The sequence below is a fragment of the Talpa occidentalis genome, unplaced genomic scaffold (genome assembly GCF_014898055.3).
Source record: "Talpa occidentalis isolate TD23 unplaced genomic scaffold, MPIMG_talOcc4v2.1 talOcc4.6, whole genome shotgun sequence".
In the NCBI taxonomy this organism is placed as follows: Eukaryota; Metazoa; Chordata; class Mammalia; order Eulipotyphla; family Talpidae; genus Talpa; species Talpa occidentalis.
In genome coordinates, this window is record NW_023604972.1 from 100335009 (window position 1) to 100355732 (window position 20724).

The 20724-nt window shown below is 37.5% G+C and overlaps 1 protein-coding gene across 14 annotated transcripts in view; it reads right to left on the minus strand.

Annotated features, from left to right (window-relative positions):
• MEF2C (myocyte enhancer factor 2C) overlaps positions 1-20724 on the minus strand; it is a 150202-nt gene that overhangs the window by 32779 nt on the left and 96699 nt on the right. For 13 of the 14 annotated variants that reach the window (XM_054688170.1, XM_054688171.1, XM_037529260.2 and 10 more), the window contains 2 exons: positions 9614-9757; positions 649-835 (listed from right to left, as the gene is read on the minus strand). In XM_054688170.1, the coding sequence (XP_054544145.1) occupies positions 649-835; positions 9614-9757 (331 nt within the window). Of the gene's footprint in view, positions 1-648; positions 836-9416; positions 9555-9613; positions 9758-20724 lie in introns of all 14 variants that reach the window. The other variant, XM_037529264.2, reaches the window with a different exon arrangement.

The window sequence follows — 20724 nt, forward strand, 5'->3', positions numbered from 1 at the left end:
ATTGTGATTTGGACAACAGTAAGGTTATCCTAGAAGTTTAGAGATAAATTTGTGGGAGACGAACATGTCCTTGGAATACTCAACTTCATTTCTGAGTGAGCTTTATTTTTATTTCACACTTCTTTATAAATTATGCTATCCTATCACATTTCCTCTCTGCCTTAAATCTATTGTGCTGTAAAGGAAGTTACTGAATATATAAATAAAATGGCCCAAAATGGTAAATAACGAAATGGGATAAATGCTGTCAGAGAACTCAGGAGAAGGTTTCATGGGAGAGGTGCTATCTTAGGAGAAGGAAGAGGGAAAATGGCACTTTAGGCAGGAGAATATAGCAAAAACAAAAGCAAGCAGACAGGATATTCAACGTCCTATTTGAGAAAGTATGTGGTTAAAACATAGCCACATGAGTAGATTGGTGACAGATAGGCTGAAGAGATAAATTGCAGATTATGAAAGATTTTGAAGGTTACTAACAGGGCTAGGCTTTATCGTGTAGAAGACCTAGCAGGGTGTGTGTGGTAAGCAATGAAGGGAACTAACACATGGAAAACTGGAAAATTCAACACTTTGTTTAATAAAATTGCCTTTTGCTAAGATTGGCTCTTTGCAGTGATTAGTTAACCCCATACTCTTTGAAGGACATACCTGTGTTACCTGCACTCGGAGGTCGATGTGTTACGCCAGGAGACATGCTGTTTCTCTGCAGAGAAGGGTGGGCCAGTGGCAAAAGGTTGGGGTTTCCCAGTGAGCTGACAGGATTGCTGTATACCAAACTGTTGTGGCTGGACACTGGGATGGAGACCGGCATCTCAAAGTTTGGAGGTGGAACAGCCTGGAGAGCAAAGAAACAACGAAAGTAAAGGAAAAAAGCAAAAACCAGAAGTTCTCTAGTGCAGCCAGTCTTTATGTTTCCTAGAAAAAAATTCAAATTCCCAACTGCTCAGGGTCTAGAAGACCATTAGGAAGCGCTCTCAAGATATTCAGATCATAAATTGATTCCTTTAATGTGCTTGGAACTTTCTTTGCAACTATTAGAAAACGTTTCACTTTTGTTTAAAACAAAGCCCCATTTCATTAGACTTCATTGTCTTTGAATTCCATTCTATTAAGTAATAATTGTTCATTTGTGATATCTGAATCTGGTGCCAGAAATGACTGCAAGATCAAAGGTACATGATTGTGATGACTTCGTAGAGAAAAAGGATTAAAATGCAAACCGCAGCCTTTGGTTTAATTGCTTATTGAAGCATATTTATGCAGAAGTTTAATGATATAAAATCATCTCCAGGCATGTGAATAGCACATATACTTTAATTATTATTTTAAAAAGTCTGTCTTTTGAAAGTAACTCTAAAGATAATAGACATTTTAAGATATAAGGTTCAGCAGAGCATGTATCATTCCGTAATATATTTTAAAATGGTAGTTCAGAATATGTGCTACACTTCGCATTTGGAGATCTACTGAGAGAGACAAATGGCAAGACCTGTGTTTCAAATCACAGAATTGGCAAATATTTAGTGAACCAAAGCTCTGTGGATATCTAATTAAAGTAATTCAGGATCCGATTACTAATGTTTTGCTATTACTTTGGCAATTTAAAGAAAATCATGCTTATTTTTCCTCCTTGCACTAACTTGATAATCAACTCTCTCTTTTCTGTTTTTCACATAATAAATGAAAATGTCATTTGAATATATAGCTAGAGGATCCTGGTGTCAGAACATACAGTGTTTTTCACATGAAATGGATATGTGTATATGTGTATAAGATACATGTTATAGGGCCTCCACGGTGGCGCAGCGATTGAGTGCTGGGTTGAGAAGCTGCCCACAGCCTCTGTAGCGCTGGTTTGATCCTTGGCCGCTGGTCAAGGGTCCCACAAAGCACGCAGACCTCTCCTGCCGCCCGCTGCTCCCCTCAGCAGTGTACTTCATCAGTCTGCCTGCTCTGCTTTCCTCTCTGGCTCTGGTGAATTCTCTCACCCTCCCGTGCTTCTCACTGTACCCAGTTCTTGTATAAATAAATATATAAATCTTAAAAAAAGATACATATTATATAGCTCATATACATTAGGGATAAGGATTACATAGACATTTCTTTAAAAAAGGCATTGTGCAAGTTTAAATGCAAATGGGCATATGGCTTGAGATCGGTTTTTTACTTTTTTCTTCTTCTAATCCCATCATCCACTTTCTTTTACTGGTTGATTGGCTGGCCTGCATAAGTCATACTCTGCAGTATTTCTAAGTTCATCCTGCTGGTGTTTATGATTTTAGTGCCTGTGGTCCCTTGTTCTTTCTTTTTCTTTTCTTTCATGATCTGGACATGTTAATTATGACAAGAGTAAATGTTTCATAACATTTTTTCTTTCCTGTCTTTGATTGTTCATTGTTTCAGAGAGAATTAAAAATGTTCAGGTGCTATATTTTTATATATTCATCCTTTATTAGGCTTTATTTCTTGTAAATTGGGGCAACAAAAAATAATTTGGGATAAACATCATAATATAATGGAATACAAATGTTTGAGAAGATTATCAATGAATAAACATCTCCCCAAATATGCAGCGTTTTTTTATGACAAAATTTTTTAGTGTATGTTGTAAAATAAATGTAGACTGAACACTGTATTCCTTTATTAAAAAGCTAGATAAGATTGACTTTAATATGCCTAAGAAAACAAAAGAAAATAACCGTGGCAGCTCTCCTCCATTGCTTTTCCATATCCTTTCTCCACCTCTTTTCTGCTCTGGAACCAGGAGGCTGACTGTCCTCTGACCACCAGCCTCCCCCTGACCTCTAGTTTCAAATCTTGGCCAGTGGAAGTACCAGCAGAAGCAGAGAAAGCAGGAGGAGAGAGGCCAGATTATTATTCTACCGCAGCATACCACACCTGTGTTTGGGCTGCATTCTTCCATACGCAGATCTTGCTGTGCTCTGTTCCCCCTCTTGTTCCTTTGGGCCAATAGGTGGTAATACCTCATGGGTTGTAAACCCCAACATACTCCTCCTTTGGGTTTCCATGAATTTTACCCACATGTCAAAAGTTCTTTTACTAAACTCTTCTTTAATTACCCATTTGAGTGTATCATTTATTTCCCACTTGAGTCATAACGATAACTCTAGACCTAGAATAGCGGTACTTTCCATGTACAGTTATCTCCTTAGGGAATATATTGGAAATTTGTTGACTGTTTTTTGATGTCACAATGATTGGGGGGTCGGTTGGCATTTTCTGCATGGATAGGCAGGTATGTTGTACATATGGCTGTGAGGGACAGTTCTACATGGCAATGAATTATCTCTTACCCCATTCAACTTTCAAATGCCCCACTGGACATTCATATGTGTGTGGGAAAAAAAAAAGTTTATAATGATCTGAGTCAGAATGAACTTTGTTCTGCAAATATAACATATTTTTCAGACAATGAAACAAATTTTATTATAGACTGAAATTTCCAGAAAAGCAATTCCCTTATACTTTGGAGGAATACCCTACTGTGTTTTGTGTAGAACTTTACTAAGAATTGTTCACTATCTTGGAAAATTATGTTACCAATGGCAATTCTGCTCTGCAACTTGGGTTGTAAATGTAGCACATACCGGCTTCTCACAACCCACTCCATCAAAAATTTTCACTATTTCACTGAAAATGCTCTGAACATTCATTGGTAAGCTTCTGGTTGCTAAATCCAACAGTAGCTTGCTAGTCCTCAACTTGGATACTGCTATTCTCTCCTTGTAAACTTGCTTTTCTTCCTCCCCTTGGAACTTTTTTTCTGCCTCAATGGCTGCTATTCTCTGCCATGTTGATGGTTCTCTTCTCTTCAATCTGCTCTCTAAATCTAAGAGTACCATAGTCCATTTTCTAACTCAAGTTCAGATCTTTCTCTTGATTCTAGCCTTGCATATTATTCAGTTACATCCCCAATATTTCTGCTTGATGATCTAAGTAGACAGCTTAACACTAACTCCAATCTAGCCTACTCATTCCTTCCCCCATCTCTAGTTGATGACAGTTCAAAGTTTTACTACACAGAATAAAATTTCTATTTCCCATACCCAGTCAATTTAGATATCCTACTTCCTAATCCATCTAGTCTCCAACCACTTCTCATCTTCAAATACCTACCGCCCTGGTTCCAGCACCATCATCTCTTGCCTTCATCGCCTCCTAGTAGTTACCTTTTCATTTTTCTCTTAATTCTCCCAGTAGTCCATAAGGGCCTATAATTCTAACTTTTTGCTCACTTCCAGTGTCTTATTCCCTACTGTCCTCTTCCCTCCTTTATTCTTACCTCCTATTCATGGCTAGAAACCAGCTATTTCTAGTTTCTGCTCAAAATCTGGCCTTCCAAAGAAGCCCTCTCTGACCATTCTATTTAATCCTGCATCTTGCCCTGCCCCCACCCAACTCCTAATCTTTTTTCTTGGTTCTTTTTCCTCCTGTGTCACACAATCAATTATGTTGGCCAAATAATGTCCCCTTTCATCAAGGTGTGAAAGCTCTTTTACTATAATGTTATGCAGAATCTAAACTAATTTTTTTTTAATATGAGTTGACAGTTTTTTTCCAAAGGAGATTTTTTTCTAATGAAGTACTGTTGTTTTACATACTTGTTAATATTTTGACAGTATAGGAAATCTTCCCTTCAAATGAGAATTTTTAAGAAGACATTATACTAATAAAAACACACAAATTTACAATGTGTTTTATATTATTTATTGAGCAGGCACTGAACTGTGTATTTCACATGCATGGCATGATTTGAACCCTTTCAACATCCCTTCAATATAGATATAGTTCTTCCCTTTTTAAACTGTTGTGATTAAGGAAGTGGCCTAAGGTTTATCTAACTAGTAACTGTGTCTGTTGTCTTTGCTACTAAATCACTGTGTAACTCTACCCCTGGTGGAGAGCAGTCCCTGCCCACTGACTACCCAGAAAGGACTAAAACTGGGAGAAAAGAAACCAGAGAACGCCCTTCTTTCATCCTTATTCAGATTTGGTACTTTAAAGCTATCATTTGGTCTCAAATGTTTTGATTTGTATTCACTATTACTGCATTAAAATGTTTGCTATTACTAAATATCTAAGGATTAGCTGTACATTCATGTCTCTCCTGAATAGTCTATAGAATGTTGATTATGTCTCAGGAGAGAGCAAAATCTATTTATTCTCCACTCCTGGAGATCGTGTGCACATCCAAAATAAAGAGAATTACTAGTATTTGGTAGCTTTTGAGCCACTCAAATATCTAATTCACGGAAAGTTTCTCTACTTCTCCCTTCTTCTAAACACACTCCCCTCCCAGGGACTGAATAAAGACCTATTCAGTTTCCAGAGTCCTGGGTTGTAAATAATTTGATGATTATTGTAAAACCTCCTTGTAATTATTTAAACGACAGTCAGATATAAATCTGGTATCATAATATAGTTCAAAACTTCACAATTCACAAAATATACTGCTATCCTTTGCTTTCTCTTTTGCTTTGCTTTCCTGTTTCAGGAACTGAATATAGTAATTTTGTTTTTTTATTATTTTTATTATTTTTAAATTAATTTATATATATTTTACATCATTGTTCATTTTTAAACAATGTTTGCTCCCCCCTCCCCAGGTATAGTCCCCAAAGAATTTCCTCCAATTCAAAAATGACTACACTGAAGCGGTATCTCAGAGAATCAACAAGAACATCAGCATTTATAGCAGAATCTCATTAGCAATCCAGGTTGTGTAATAATTGCCATTAAATGAGGCAGGTCATTTAATTTCCATCAACCTGAGCTGAAACACCAAGTGATTGTATTCATAGAGAGATCAACCAACTTGAAATACTTTGGGGATGATTGTAATAATATACGAATGTTTGTAAGACTTTGACACTAGACTGTTTCTTGTTGACTTTTCAAAATTAGTAAACTTTCAAAGCATTTAAATTAAAACTTTTTTTGGTCTAAAAAATGGAAGATAACAAGTTAAAAATTCCAAAATCGTGATGATCTTAGGACCAGGCTGCAAATTTTAGAACAGTCAAGACAGGAAGGATGAGGGAATTTGGGGTGATTAAATAAAAGTGGGTAGAGCTGGTTATATACTTTTTAGGGCCCAGGAAAAAATGAATATGGGGTCTCTTGTTAAAAAAGTTATAAAGAAATTCAAGACGGCAATTGCCAGCACATTAACCCAATGTGGCCCCATGAGAGCTGGGCCCTATATAAATGCTCAACTCACTCACCCATGAAGCTGGCCCTGGCTTTAAGTGATATGAGCACGATAGCTAAAAAGCTTTCAGTTTCTGTCCCTGAACAAACTGGCCCTGTTACTCAAGACAGTCCTTGTGGTCAGAAAAGTATCTGAACTCTGATCCAAAACCCAGTATTTTCCCAAACTTACCGCAAGGAAAAGTCCAATAAAAAGTCAAATAAAATATTTTTAATAAAATATTTTTAGCTAATAGGCCCTGTTTTATTTAATGTGAATGATGGAACTGAATCCTTTTTTTTGGCCACTAATGACACCCATAATTTTTGATCGGTCGTTACCAGACTGCTGAACACACAACTCCTATACCTAGTGCCTAGGACTGTTGATACTCAAATTTCCTCAGGGCTCACTGACAACCTCAGCATGTACCTGTTCATTCCCTTGATACCCCCGGTTCCTGTCTACACCATCATCATTTGCAGCCCCTTTCAAGCATCTGCTACCCCACCTCAGGGTGTATAGATGCTAAACTCAATATATAAAAGAGATCATTAGGTGGCCATCCACTCAACTTCACTCTGGCCATCTAACACCCTAACTCACCCCCCTGGTTTAGATTCCATTCTCCCATCCTTCCTAGAGAAGCCTGCCTTTTATCCTCATTGCAACTATCTATTCTATCTTTCCCTCCCTCAAGCATTCCTCCTTTGCATATTCTAATCTCATATGTTTTTCCTTTTAATGTCTTCTTTCATCCTAGTTACAGTATTATTTATCTCTCTTCATAGTTAGTTAATAAAGCAAATATATACTTGCTTTCCACTTCCTTCCCATTCAATCTCAACCAATCTTGCTTCTGCCCCTCCTTCCTTAAGCCCATTTCCTAATTCCTGATTCCTCAAATGGAGCTGTTTTTTCTTGCTGTGAAGCCAAGCATGAACCACCATGGCAAACCCTGCATGAGGAAACACTGGTCAACAAGATTTCAAATCATCCATGAATTATTTCATGTAATTGAGGAATATGGACATAAATTATATTGTACCTACAGGTGATTGCAATATTAAATTTTCTATTTTAAAAGGGAAATGCTTCAAACTGGGTCTTTGAAATAGAAAAACAGTCCTGTAATGTTTTTAAAGAGGTGGAGACACTCTACATACAAAGGGCAGAGTGTCCTTGCCCTGCTGTAAATGTTTTAGCAGCTGTGGAAACTTTCAACAAAATTTACTTCCAGCAACTGAAGCAATGTGCGAAAACTGGGCTTTTCATCGTGGAGACTGAAGGAAGCACTTACTAAAGAGATGAGGACTCCCAGGCACAGCTAGGAGCGGCGTGGCTCCTTCTCACAGCTCTGCTTGTAAACGCCAATGTGGTTTTCCATCCCCTGCTTCGCCCCACTGCCCATCTTAAGAAATCATGTGTCCTGATTTTGAACTTTTTACATGACAGGGTGAAATACTGCGAGGGAATCCAGGTATGTATCACACCTCTTTCCCCCTAAAGCACGGAGAAAATGATCCAATGTACCAACACGGGCACTTTCCCAGAACTCTGGGGGCGAAAGCACCACACACAGTTAGGCTCACTGCCGTGGAGAGGGATCAGCGCTGCTGCTTGCTGCCCTTTTTCCAACTGTGCAGGGAACTCCATCTGCCTGAGACACTTAAGATGTTTCACCTTAAAATCTAACACTCACAAATCTTTTTGCACAGCAGCTCTAAACTACTGTGTTTAATAGCATTAAGACAAAGTCAGGCCATAAGAACTAAAAATTAGCCCAAAAGAAGTTATTTTTTTCCTCTTCTGGGAAAATCCAGTGGATAATTAAAATCCCAGTGGATATTTCATCATTTAAGAATTCTGAGTATAACAGATTCTGTTTCATTTGATAAAGTGTCCACTGTGGATGCACTGTAGGTAGCACTTTTTAATGAAACCTTTAAGAATTTACAGCTCTGAGCTTTCCTTCACAATACACATTATGAGTAATTCTGATGAAATACAAGATCTACTTTTGATATTATTTCAGCAAAATTATTTAACAAAAGAACATAACTTTTTATAGGATAAAAAATTTAATGTGAATGCACTTTATAGGTAAGTTTTAAGATGTTCAGTAGTGCACCCTAAGTGTTGGCTGGTCCCCTACTATGTGTAAAGCATTAATTTATCTTGTGAATACAGTCGTGAATTGGCTAGAGCTTTGTTCCTCAAATATCTGCACTTGAAATACTTCCACTGCTGTCTCTCAATCCTTATTTAGGCTGTTTTGCTAATAAATGTGCCTTTTGAGAAAGGAATTGTCTACTGACGAATTTGTATACAATGAGGTTTCAGATGCTAGTTATTCAGAAAGCTGTGAGCCTTGAGTTTTATCACCATGGACCAAAATTAACATCACTTGCTGATGACAGAACATAATAAAAGATATGTACTTCCCCCCTTTATATGTGGGCAAACAAAATAGTACATGCAGTTATTTCTCTTAAATATCTGACAAGGCATAGATGACTGATTGTTAGAAATCTTTTGATTTGGTTAAGACAAAATTTAGCCAAATGTTAAAGCATGGAAAATGTCGGTGTAGGCAAAGCAAATACTCTGATAAAGCTTTAAAATCACCCCGGCACACAAACATGTTGAAATCTTACCATTAGGTTTTCATGCAGTCTCTTTCCCTGCAGCGAGCATTAGCTTTAACCCTTCAGTGCTGCTGTGGGGTGGCATATTTAGGGAGGAGGTGGCGGGAGAAATGGGTTTTTATTTGGGTGATGATCATCAGTTTACACAGAGAACTGCAATCCCCCTTGTGGGTCTGGTCTCAGGACAATATATTACCATATGTTTCAGAGCAAAACTTCCAGGTTGCTCAGGGGATTCTAGAACTAGTTGTGCACTGTGATTTGTGTGGCGTGTGCGTTTAAAAGATTGTGTAAATTCAGGGTGTGTCTCCTGAGTCTTCCTCTTCCTCCTGTGAACTCCCTACCTCAGCAGGAACTTGGTGATGGCCATGCTCTGGGCTTACATAATTGAAGCACCCCCTCAGGGGTTGCTTTCTATGTGCCCTGCCCATGGTATAAGATGGCTACTAGATTGGTTTGACTTCCCAGTGCTTCATGGAGAAAGTCACCACTGAAAGGGTTAAGGTATGTTACTGCAGTAGCTATCAGCAGACCAGTCATGTACCTTTGGTACTTACAGGAATTTTATGACTCTTGATCATATTATCAAATTCTTCATTAATTTTTTTGTATTTTTCTTCAGTGCGTGGGGTGAGTGCATAAGAGGAGTCGGGATCGGGGCTTTCACAGCCTTTGTTTTCTTTCTTGTTCAAGGCCTGCCAGGTTCAGAGAAATATCAAGAGTAAAAAAAATGAAGGGTGTTCTGAGTACTTACACACAATCTTTGCCTGCTGATCATTAGATCAATATCTTCGTTAATTTTCCTGTACTTGTCCTCAGACTCAGGGCTGTGACCTACTGAATCGTCTGCATCAGGATCTGGGCTGTCACAACCATTAAGGCCCTTCTTTCTCAACGTCTGAAATACATAATTTGGAAAGTTCAAACCTAGATAAAGGCTGCAAGAGACATTCAGGGGTGTCACAGAAGTTCAAGCTGTCCACTCAAATTGTTATTACATAGGAAATATTACATGATGGTAAATAAACTGGAAAGAGAAACCAGTCAGTCATTGCAATCATGTGCCCATTAACAGTTAAACACATTGAAAGGTAAATACATACATATACATATAATTTTGCAAGTAAATTCAGTTAGTGAACAAAGACAGTATGTAGGTTGACGCTTCATGAAATGGGAATCACATGAGCTTCAATATCTGGTGAGAGACAATTACAGAAGACTACAAGCAAGATGACAAATTGCCAACACTATCTTCCCACAGAAAAATTCGAAGTCAGGACATTACACAATGATCTCAGAATCTGTGATCATAACAAAAGCAGAGATGTTAGAAACAGTCCCTAATTTGAATTTCAATTCAATTGAACTGAATTGGCACTAATGGTGTCCTACACCCCCATTTGGATATGCAGAGGATAGCAAAAGAGGTAAGGGGAGGTGGCTAATCCTCCAATCAAGCACCTATTAAGAATGTGATCATGAGGAGGATTACTCTTGTTTAGTCGGGTTAGGGTTTTATATATGGGAAAATCTGTATTGACATTGATAACACTGACAAGTTATCTGCTTGAACAAAGGATGAAAGAAAAGTTTAAGCAGCTGAGCTTAGGGCTTCATTACCATGAGCCACATAAGGGAGCTAAAGAACACTGGAACAGGTAACCAAGTCAATCACTATCAAACTAGCACAAGTTCCTACTGCTTTCAGCTGAGCAGGATCGCCGGAGACTGTCTCTGGACGCATGAAAGTGAAGTCAGTGCCTTATTTTGAACCTCCTGTCTCCTGAATGTAAGTGTGGTCTAGTCGTAGCTGTCACAGAGGGATAAATACTAGTGTAACATTGCAACAGCAAAAATACCAGAGTCCTCGGTTGTACGTTCCTTCTTTTTTTTTTTTTTGACTGATAGTTGTCAATTTACTTTATTAGAATCCAGTTTACAGAGATAATGTTATGTTTTTAGAGATCGCAAAACTTCTATTTATTTACACAGCTTGTCATGTTAATTATTAATAGACCAACAACATTTCTGAATTTTCCCAGTACTACCAAAATTGTTTGTAAAGAGATGTGTACCTAAGTGTCTCTCATTAATGGAAAGTTCAGCCGAGCTCATCTTTATTAAAGACAAAAGTCACATACAAATAAAGCAAAAGCTGTGACATCAAGCTAAGGAATTCAAAGCTGAGATAACACTCCATCTTTAATTCATGCAATTGGGAAAAATAAATAAAACAACATGAGTTAAAAAGTGGGTGCCAGTCTTAAAATTCTAAACTTCTTGGCTCTTAACAATGTGTAACAAATGTAACATTATTTAAAAATAGTTTCTGAGGCACTGAAGATTTTCACTTAAAATCAACTATGAGAGCTACCATTTCTAATCCATCTATGATACACTGTGGTTCTGTAAATATTTATTAATGTTATAGTGGTATAATATAACAAATAAGCATATGGTTACAGCTTATTATGTGGTATAATGTTTGAATATTAAAATGAATATTTTGACACAAGATGATAAAATATACATTTACAATCTTGGGGAATTTAAATTGGTTAGGGCCACCTGTCCCCATTAAGGACCTACAGCCATCTTTTATACCCAGAATAACTATTCGTAGATGGTCCCTATAATAACACGATAGAGGGTGTCACATATATTAGAATAATAATTTTATTTGCTAACTTGATTTCCTGAGTTTTAAAACTCTTTTGTCAACTTATCTCAACCAGAAGGACATTCTCCTGGGTGGTTGCTATTTGTTAGAGCATGATGTGTTTCTGCTTTGATCTCCACATATCCTTGAGCTTTTAAGAATAATTTCTCAGTGTCTTGCATCAGACTTCACTTATTTTTTATAAAAGTTCACTTATGTAGAGAAAAATATGTAAGATCAAGAAAATATTATCTGACATTTTCAAAATGTATCTATTTCTTTCTATAAGGCATGTTAATAACATTCTTATATAAATCTTTAATTTATATTCTTAGCTCATATGATGTTAATTTACACCCTTATCTGGACAGTAGACTTTTCAATGTGTGCCCGAATCTTTTTTATCTAATAAATCTTATTGTAAAAATCATAGTTGTTTTGATGTGTAGATTTTTGACAACAGAACGCAAGGGTTAGCGAGGCCTATCAACTGTCATTACAACCCATCTGGCACATACATGTGTGCTAAATATTCTTATGAAGCTTTCGGGGGTAGATATCATGTTTGGTTTATAAAAATTCAAACATCAATTACACTTTATTGAAAGATCTTTCCATAAATTAACTCATTCTCTCTCTCACAAGCTTCCATAAAGATGTAGGGAGACCTGTGTCAGGTCTCAAACCAGCGTGCTCAAGCCTGTTATCCGTGAGCGACCACTTCTCCTCCCAGGCTTTGGAGAAGTGAAGGACACAGAATAGATCACTCTCATGAGCAATCAGGGTGGTAAACAGAACACTGAAATAAATTTGGTGGACATTTTTAAAGGTTATGTTGTGGGAAAAATGAAAATATGGTTGAAATATTGATACTTTTTAGACATCCTATTTTAGGTGGAGTGGGGATGCTTACTGGCCAATAAACTCGTAAGTTTATGGATTAAAAAACTCAGTTAAATTAACAGCTCACTATGTACCTGCAGAATTATATCAACTATTAGGCAAACAAAGCAGGTGGCATGAAGTCACAAAGGAAAGAGCAGTTGTTGGTGAGGGGTAGGGGAAGTGGCTCATTTTCTCACAATAAATTCTTCTATCTGACAATACTTTTTATAATGAATATCACGAGAATAGCTTAGTAATGAAATATCTCTACAATTTAAAGCTACATTATAGTCTTATTTCAAGTTAAATTGTGTTATTTAAAAAAGGAGCATTTTGAGATACATAAACACAAAAGCCAAGAGCAAAATAATATTGAGCTCCAAATTCCCAGAGTCACATTATCAGAACCTTGAAAAAATTGCTCAAAAATATTACCCTCAGCTGAGAGCTTGTAGAACACATTTCTGCAAAGAACAAATGATTATGGTGAAATTATGAAACTGAAAATGGAAGTGATGGCACCAACTTAAATACTGTCAAGTGAATGTGGAACTGTAAGAAAAGTCTTACCTTCATTATACTAAAAATCTATAGCCGTATGGCAATGGAATTACTGATATTCAGTTATTACTTTACCACAGTAATAAATAGTTGGTATAAACTAAAGGCATCACTAAATAGATACAAAATTGTTATTCCACAGGTCTTTGTCTAGGTAATAAAAATGTCTCTTTCTGGCTTTCAAAGCTTCTGATCTTTGACAAATGTTACTGGTCAGGTAATTCAGGCATTTAAATCATTATTCTTTTTTCAGGGGCTAGAAATCCTGGATGTATACATTGCAAGTATCTTTAGGCCAATTATGTTTTGAAAACATTTATTCTGTATGCCAAGATAAGGCAAGAAATCTACTAAAATCATCAGCTTTTCTTGCTATGTATCTGAAGAAACTTCCCTTAGAGAACTCTGTAAATCCGTAGTGAGTCTGTACAGTGAAGTCAGCTTTCCATGTGAGAGTGACACTTTTGGGGTAGATCAATTGACTGCAGAGGCTTCTGGAATGTTTTCACAAGGCAGCAATTGTCATGCAGTGAGCTGAGAACAGCCGTGTCTTAGAGAAGTAATTAGATTGACAGAAGGTGACATGCTTCAAACAATAAATGGGAAAAGGAGTCCAGACAGGTAATGCAAAAACCACGTGGAATCTCTCCTCCCAGACATGCGGACATATGGCCTCTACGTTATTACATTTGTTCACGGGGAAATCTTGAAATACATATAAACTGCCAATGATAGGTGGCAGGTGCTTCAAAAATTCTAATGAAATAGAAGTAGAGAACAGATTCTATTTCATTAGTGAAAGGAATATAAATGAAAAGATGCCACATGGACCTCTCATTTCTTGTCTTAAGCATTCTGTTATCAAATTCCATCTGTATCCAATGGTGAAAGCTGGTTTTCCCTTCTTTATTATTTCTTGTTAGTAAAAAAAGAAATAACTAAATCACTGGCTTTTTTTTCAGTTATATGAGGTGCATATACTGTGCTCAGTAAAATCTCAGTAAAATTCAGCTTCTTTCAGAAAACTACCATCACCCCTGAAAAAATTCCAACCATCCAATTTCCTTCCATGTCTGCTTTCTTCATCCTCAAGAACATGTATTTTCATCACCTTTTTCTGTGCTTACCCAATGCACAAGAGATTGAAATCCCTTTGTGAATATCCCCCCAAACTCATTCTTTTTGTTAACATGCAACTAGTCACCCCTTTCCTCAGAGCTAGCATTACCTTGACTTCAGAGGGTTAGTGTCAAAAACATAGTTAGAAATTATTCCTATCAGTTGCATAAACGTCCTGCTCACACAAAAGCCAAGAGAAAAAAAGACTTCAACTGAGAAAAGGTAGCTTCCTTTTCTCTGATACTAAATCATTTTTGTGCTTGTCTTTCACAGCTTTGTGAAGATAAACTGCTCTTACCAAGCTGAGTAACCTCAGAAAGCAGTAATCCACCTAGGCACAGGAGGGGCAACTGAACTGGATGCTTCCTACACTGAAGTTTGTGGGAGTTGCTCATAAACATTGTCCCCTACCTGTGTGTTTGCTGAAATAACCCTGTGCTTTCATTCTCTTTAGCAAATCACTCTAAATGTGTCCAAAGACTGACTTCATTTAAGATGTGCTCCACAAACAATGATCAAAAACCAACCATACAGGGCCTCCCCAGTGGTGCAGGCAGTTAAGTGCAGCGCTGTGAAGCTGTCTGCAGCCTCTGCAGTGCGGGTTCAATACTGGCTGGCCAGGGAGATACTTACATGGCACGGCAGACCTCTCCTGTCTCACTCGCTACTCCCCTTCGCAGTGTATTTCAGTCAGTCTGCCTGTTCTCTTCCCTGCTCTGTCTCTGGTGAATCCTCTCACCCTCCTGCACATCTGGCCTATACCCCAGTTCTTGTATAAACAAATAAATTAAAAAAAAAACCTACCATACATCAGATATTCTTTTGTGCACTTGTTTCTTAGAGAATTAGGCAACACACATATTCAAACTATAAAACTCTGATCCAACCTACAATATTGTATGTCTCTTTTTTGTGTGTGATTTCTAGCACAGATTACTTAGGCTGAGGGAAGATCAGGTGCTAAGAAATTTCTCCATAGGCTTTAATAATCAAAACTGTAAGCATTGCCTGTTCTCTCTCCTTGTTCCATAGTTCTTCTTTGTTCTTAATATAGAAATGAAAAGACATTAAAATACTGTGAATTTAGTATAATCAGTAGGTAGACTTTAATTAGACAAGCAAATCACATCTAGTACACAGTATGAAAAAATTAAATTTTACCAAAAATTATTCATTTCTGGTAAAAATTTTAATAAAAATTGAAAAAATACTTAAGCAACACTGCATTTTTCTAGATTATTAATGTTCACTCTAACCCGATATTAATTCCTACTGGGGAAAGTTAGGGAAAAGCTGGAGATTTTCAGTGCTTTCATTTTTATTCCTTTCCTCAAAAGATAATCTTAATACTGGACTTGGAATTTTTTTCCAATGAATAATTTTTCATCTTCCATCAATGGGAATAAAAGGCACTAATTAAAGATTTGAAGGCTTTTAATGTATGGAACATAAAGAAACATCCTCCCACTCCTCCTAATGACCATACTTATACATTTTCAGAGAGTGAGAATTCTTAGAATCACTGGTACTTTCACCTTCTGGACAAGATCAACCAGGCTCATTTGGCCCTTCCTCACGCCTTCAGAAGGGGAAGTATACCCTCAAGTAAGCAGCTGTCTTTTCCACTTGCTGTCCTTACTCAAGGGGCGATTTCTTTCTGGAACGAGCCCACCAGTTCCCTTGGATGAGGACTTTCCTTTTTCAAGGTGGAGCTGACACATGATCTCCTCTCTGATCATCAGAATTAAATTAATTTCTCCTCATACAAGCACTCATTTTATTGTATGCTTCAGAGCCTTTATCACACATTACTGATTATTTGAGTGTCTGTCTCCTTTGCTCGATTGTAAGGGAATTAAAAAACACCTTCCTTTATTCACTTTTGGAGTTTCAATATAGAGCAGAGCCTGACACACAGGAGGTGCTCCATAAATGCTTGAACAAACAAAACACACATTTCAACCTTCATTTCAATGTTAATGTATGTAGAGGTCTCAATGGGACCCAGGTTGTTGTTTGACTGGTTGGAGGCAGAGGTGGGGGTGGGATCCACCCCTCTGCCCCTGCCCCCGTTAGACATTTAATAACTGCTCCTACGTGTCAGGCATTATCTGAGGTCCTCTGGATGCAAAGATCTTTTTCTGAATATATGATTAAGTGTTCATAATCATATTTGTATGCATGTTTTTCTTCCTGTGACTGTGAGCTGCTCGGGGTTAGGGATTATTAACTAATCATGTGTATCATAAAACTTGGCACTGTACCTGGCACAAAGGAGACACTGAGTAGTTGTCTGCAGCGTTAACGACAGACTGAACAGACAGATGAACGAACAGGGGAGAACATTCAGAAGCTGGAGAAAAAGTAGTTTCAGTATAGTATTTTTGCAACTGCATTTCATATTATTATTTCACATGCTAAAGCCAATTATTATCTTATTCTTTTTAAGTAACTTGTAAATTGGCTATTTTTTAATATATGCAGTTTTTAAGGCAGAAAGCAAATCAATGTAGCCATGATTTATACTTGGTATGAAACTATAACTCAAGAAATTTATTACCATTGAGTATATTAAAATTGGGGTATTGGTCTAAATATGGCATGTCAGAAAAACTGAGCAGTCATGGAATCCTTCAGGGAAAATAGTTCTGAGCACACACACTCAAAGTGGTCAAACTGGTAGCGGGAAAGAGGGCACAGAATTCAGGATGGGGAAAGAGGAAAAAACGTGTTGTTTAGGCAGAAGTATAAGGTCAGAAAAGGAAAACCAGATACTTTATAGGAAAGAGTGTGGAGAAATTTTTGTGAAGGTGAGTCAGATACTATAAATCTGAAATTAGCATGTTTTAAAACTCTTGGGCAAATTTCATCTTTTTCCCCATTTTTGGATGCTGGTATACTGCTCCACTCTTCTCCTGGGCTTTGACATCAGTCTGATACTGAGCCAATCTTAGCCTGGAAGATTCATGGAAAATCAGGGTGATGCAAGGGCCAATCAGATGATTCAGGCCTCTTTGGGATACATTAGTGCTTTGGCATTGTTCTTAAAGATTCTTCCACCACACCTCTTCTGGAACATGGGCCTGGGTGCATCATGAGGCTGTGCTAAATGGGATGGAGATGGGGGAGCTTGGCACACTTAGCAACGAAACGTTCTGAATCCAAGAGATATCTGAAGTAAAATACTGAAGTGGGAACATTTTACTATATAATGACTGAGATGCATGCTAATGTATGCAGTTAATGCTAATAATCACTAAAAAAGCAAGTTATGAAAATAAAAGACTAGATACAAAACATAAAGCTGAATAAAAAGGATCAAATTGTAGGAGGGTTTGAAAAACAGATATTAGTGATTTTTAACACAAGGAAGGAAGACAGACAGAGCTATAAATCAAACCAAGGTTGAGAAAGAGAGGAGTCAATGAACAACGAGCAGGAAGCAGGGGTTTTCAAAGTATAAAATGTGGAAATAAGTTCACACTCCAACCTTTTTAGGCTGTGGCATTTTATTTGCAAATAGATTATAGAGACAAATAAGCAGAAACTTGGGGGCACTGATTCTTTAAAAAAATAGCACATTGAAGCATCTTTTATGAATCAATACTGACTAATCATAATATATATATGATCTCTTGAATAAAGTCAAATCATTATTTTTCTCATTATTTTTGCACCACGTAGGCTATTCTCAAGCTGGATAAGCCTTTTTATTCAAGGTGTGTCAGTGAATGAGTTGGACAATGTAAGTCTAGGCCCATGAAATGGGGCCTGTCTACACTGCCTTATTAGTTGGCTCATGTCTTTAGGCTTACCAAAATTTCTTCCACTATATCATATATTTCATTTTGTTGTTGTTGTTTGTTTATATCCTTTCTCTCCTTTAATCATCCCTTCAGTTCCCGTTTTCTAGCAAACATCCCCTAAGTTGCTCAAGCTGGAAATCCAGAAACTCATCTCTCTCAACTCACCTATCATTATTTTTCTATTTGTTCTCCCATTCTGACCCCCTTTTCCATCAATTGTTCTTCCTACTTATGGCAGGATCTCAGCAAAATGTAAACTTAATTGTATTGTTGTTTTCTTATAAACCTAAACCGTGGCTATACCTGTCAGCTTTCTCAGGCTCTCTCTCCACCTACTTCTCCAGCCTCAAAAGGCAAGGAGTCTAAATTCTGGGAGGTGAAAACAAAATCTCTTTTCTCCTTTGGAACCTGGCTTCCAGCTAAGGGGTGCATCTTTGTACTATTTCCCATGTCAAACAGTCTCTTCACTAACATTATTTTGATATGTGTCATTGATTCCTGCCTAGAATATCCTTGTTTATCTCTCCTTTCTGCTGCATAAACCTTAGTCATCTTAAGACACCGAGTACCTAATGCCATCATTTCTGTGTGAAGCTTTTTCCAAACTTCCTAGACATCTACGGACTCTTTTCTTTGTATCTCTGCATTTCTTGACTTTTGTGTGTGTATATATAATATTATATATATTATATTGTAATTTAGCATATTATACTGTAATTTAGTACTTAAAATGTTAGGTAGTGAGTTGTAGAAGGACTGGTTATCTTTGGTCTACTTAACAGAGGGTCTGATTACTATTACAGGTTCACAGTGACTATTCACTGGATAAATGAATAAGTAAACAAACATGGAAGTCATACTTTTTAATAGACTAACTGAAATGAGTTGGGTGGCCTAATATGACAGCAATGTTTATTTGTTTAAATAAGACTATTATGTCAAAATGCAAGGAGTCTAAGTTCTTGTAGGTGAAAACAAATTCTACAATCACTTTCAGGTAGAGGACAGTATATCTCTGTGGGACAGGAGGGAACAGTGAAGGTGACACAGTGGGGTACAAATGGGGGATGTCTCTATGTTTATGACTGTTCAGATTCCTGGACATAAGGGCTGTTCCTTGCCAGCTCCTGAGCCTTCGTGGCTACTGGTGTTATGAGTAATCATCAGGAGGACACAAACAGATTGAGAACTGGAAGTGTTGCAAGAGATGGATGTTTTTGTGCATTCTATTCTTGATTTCTAGGTTTTCCCTCACAAACAAGGACATTACCTTGCAATTTGAAGAATTTGTTAGTTGGGATCTCTAGCCTATCACTAGCTTATCAGAAAAATGGAGTGTACACAGAACATTTAATAACACAATTGAAAAGATCTGAGGTTGGCACTGATTGACTTGTTTGACAATTTTGATCATACTTGAGAATGTTACTTAAAATACCAAAATCCTCACTTCTTAGACAGCCAAGGACTCGCAGATGAAGGCTGAACTGCTTTCCTTTCTAAACATCTCTCTAATGCCCTGGGCCTCTGCTCCAAGGGGCGTGACCCAGACCCACCTCTCTCCTGGGCTGAACCTTGACCTGATGGGGACACTCTCTCTTTACCATCTGTTCTTGGCGTTGTAGTTTCTGTGTCTTACCTCACAGTCCCAACATGCACCGAAGATAGATTTCAGTCTGGGATGTCGCTAAAAATACTACACCAAGTTCTTTTCTCTTCTTCAATTTCTTAAATGTCAGGGATAGATAGTTTCAAAGAGCAATTCTGAATTGTAAATATAGATTTTATTTATGCTAACCTCAACTTCCTCCGCCAATATCTGACTTCCAAACCTTCACTCTAATTGATTTTTCTCTCTTCCTAATAACACCAGCCTGCTTTCTCACAAGTGGTTAAGAGTCATTCTCTACTCTAGAAAACTTGGGGTTTGGATTATTCCATAGCGGCTTGGTAGCAGCTATCAGAAGAGATTCTTATATTCCCTCTTCCCAGTTGGTATACACTGGGAGTATGTCTGGTGAGGACCGAACTTGATGCTAATTCTGAGGGTTTTACCTTAGTATGATGTGCCATCTGAGAGACTGGTATTGACAACAGTGTTAGCCTGTTCTGCTCAATACCCATCAGAGGTGCAAGGAGTGCAGAGTATGGCTAAGACTGTGTGAGAACAATATGGAAGTCACACCTATTGAGGCTGCCAAGGGAGGAAAGAGTCTCAATGCATTAGGGTAAACTCCCAATAAGAGCAGAAACTATCTTACTACCTTTGTATTCACACCAACTTGAATGTGTCTCCATTATGGATGACACTCAATAAATACTTTTGTTGTTGAAAAATATATAAAAGAATCCAAGGCTGCAGTGACAGTGGTTCTTATTAAAAATGGAATCACATATATGACTCCTATGTTCACTGCAATCTATATATAGTAGTTAAGGTAGAGAAACAAGTGCACAATGACAGATGAGCTGATAAGGAATGTGATAATAGAACACAATGGAATAATGCTCAGCTATACAAAAAGATGGATCCTGCCATTGCAACAACTTAACTAGAATCAGAGAGGATTATGTTAAGCACAAAACATCACAAAGAGAAGGACAAACACCAGAAAAAGATTTCACTTATATGTGCAATATAAAGAAACAATACAAAGGAAAAGACAAAACTAAACTAAAACTAACCCTAGAAATATGACTATAATTAAGACTACAGGGAAGGGGTATCTCTTCTGATAGCTGCTATCAAGCAAAAGGGGGACGGAGCCCAGTGGACTGTGGTGGTGGATTATTGGTGGGTGTGGTGGTAACAAAAATCTGAGGAGGTGTGAA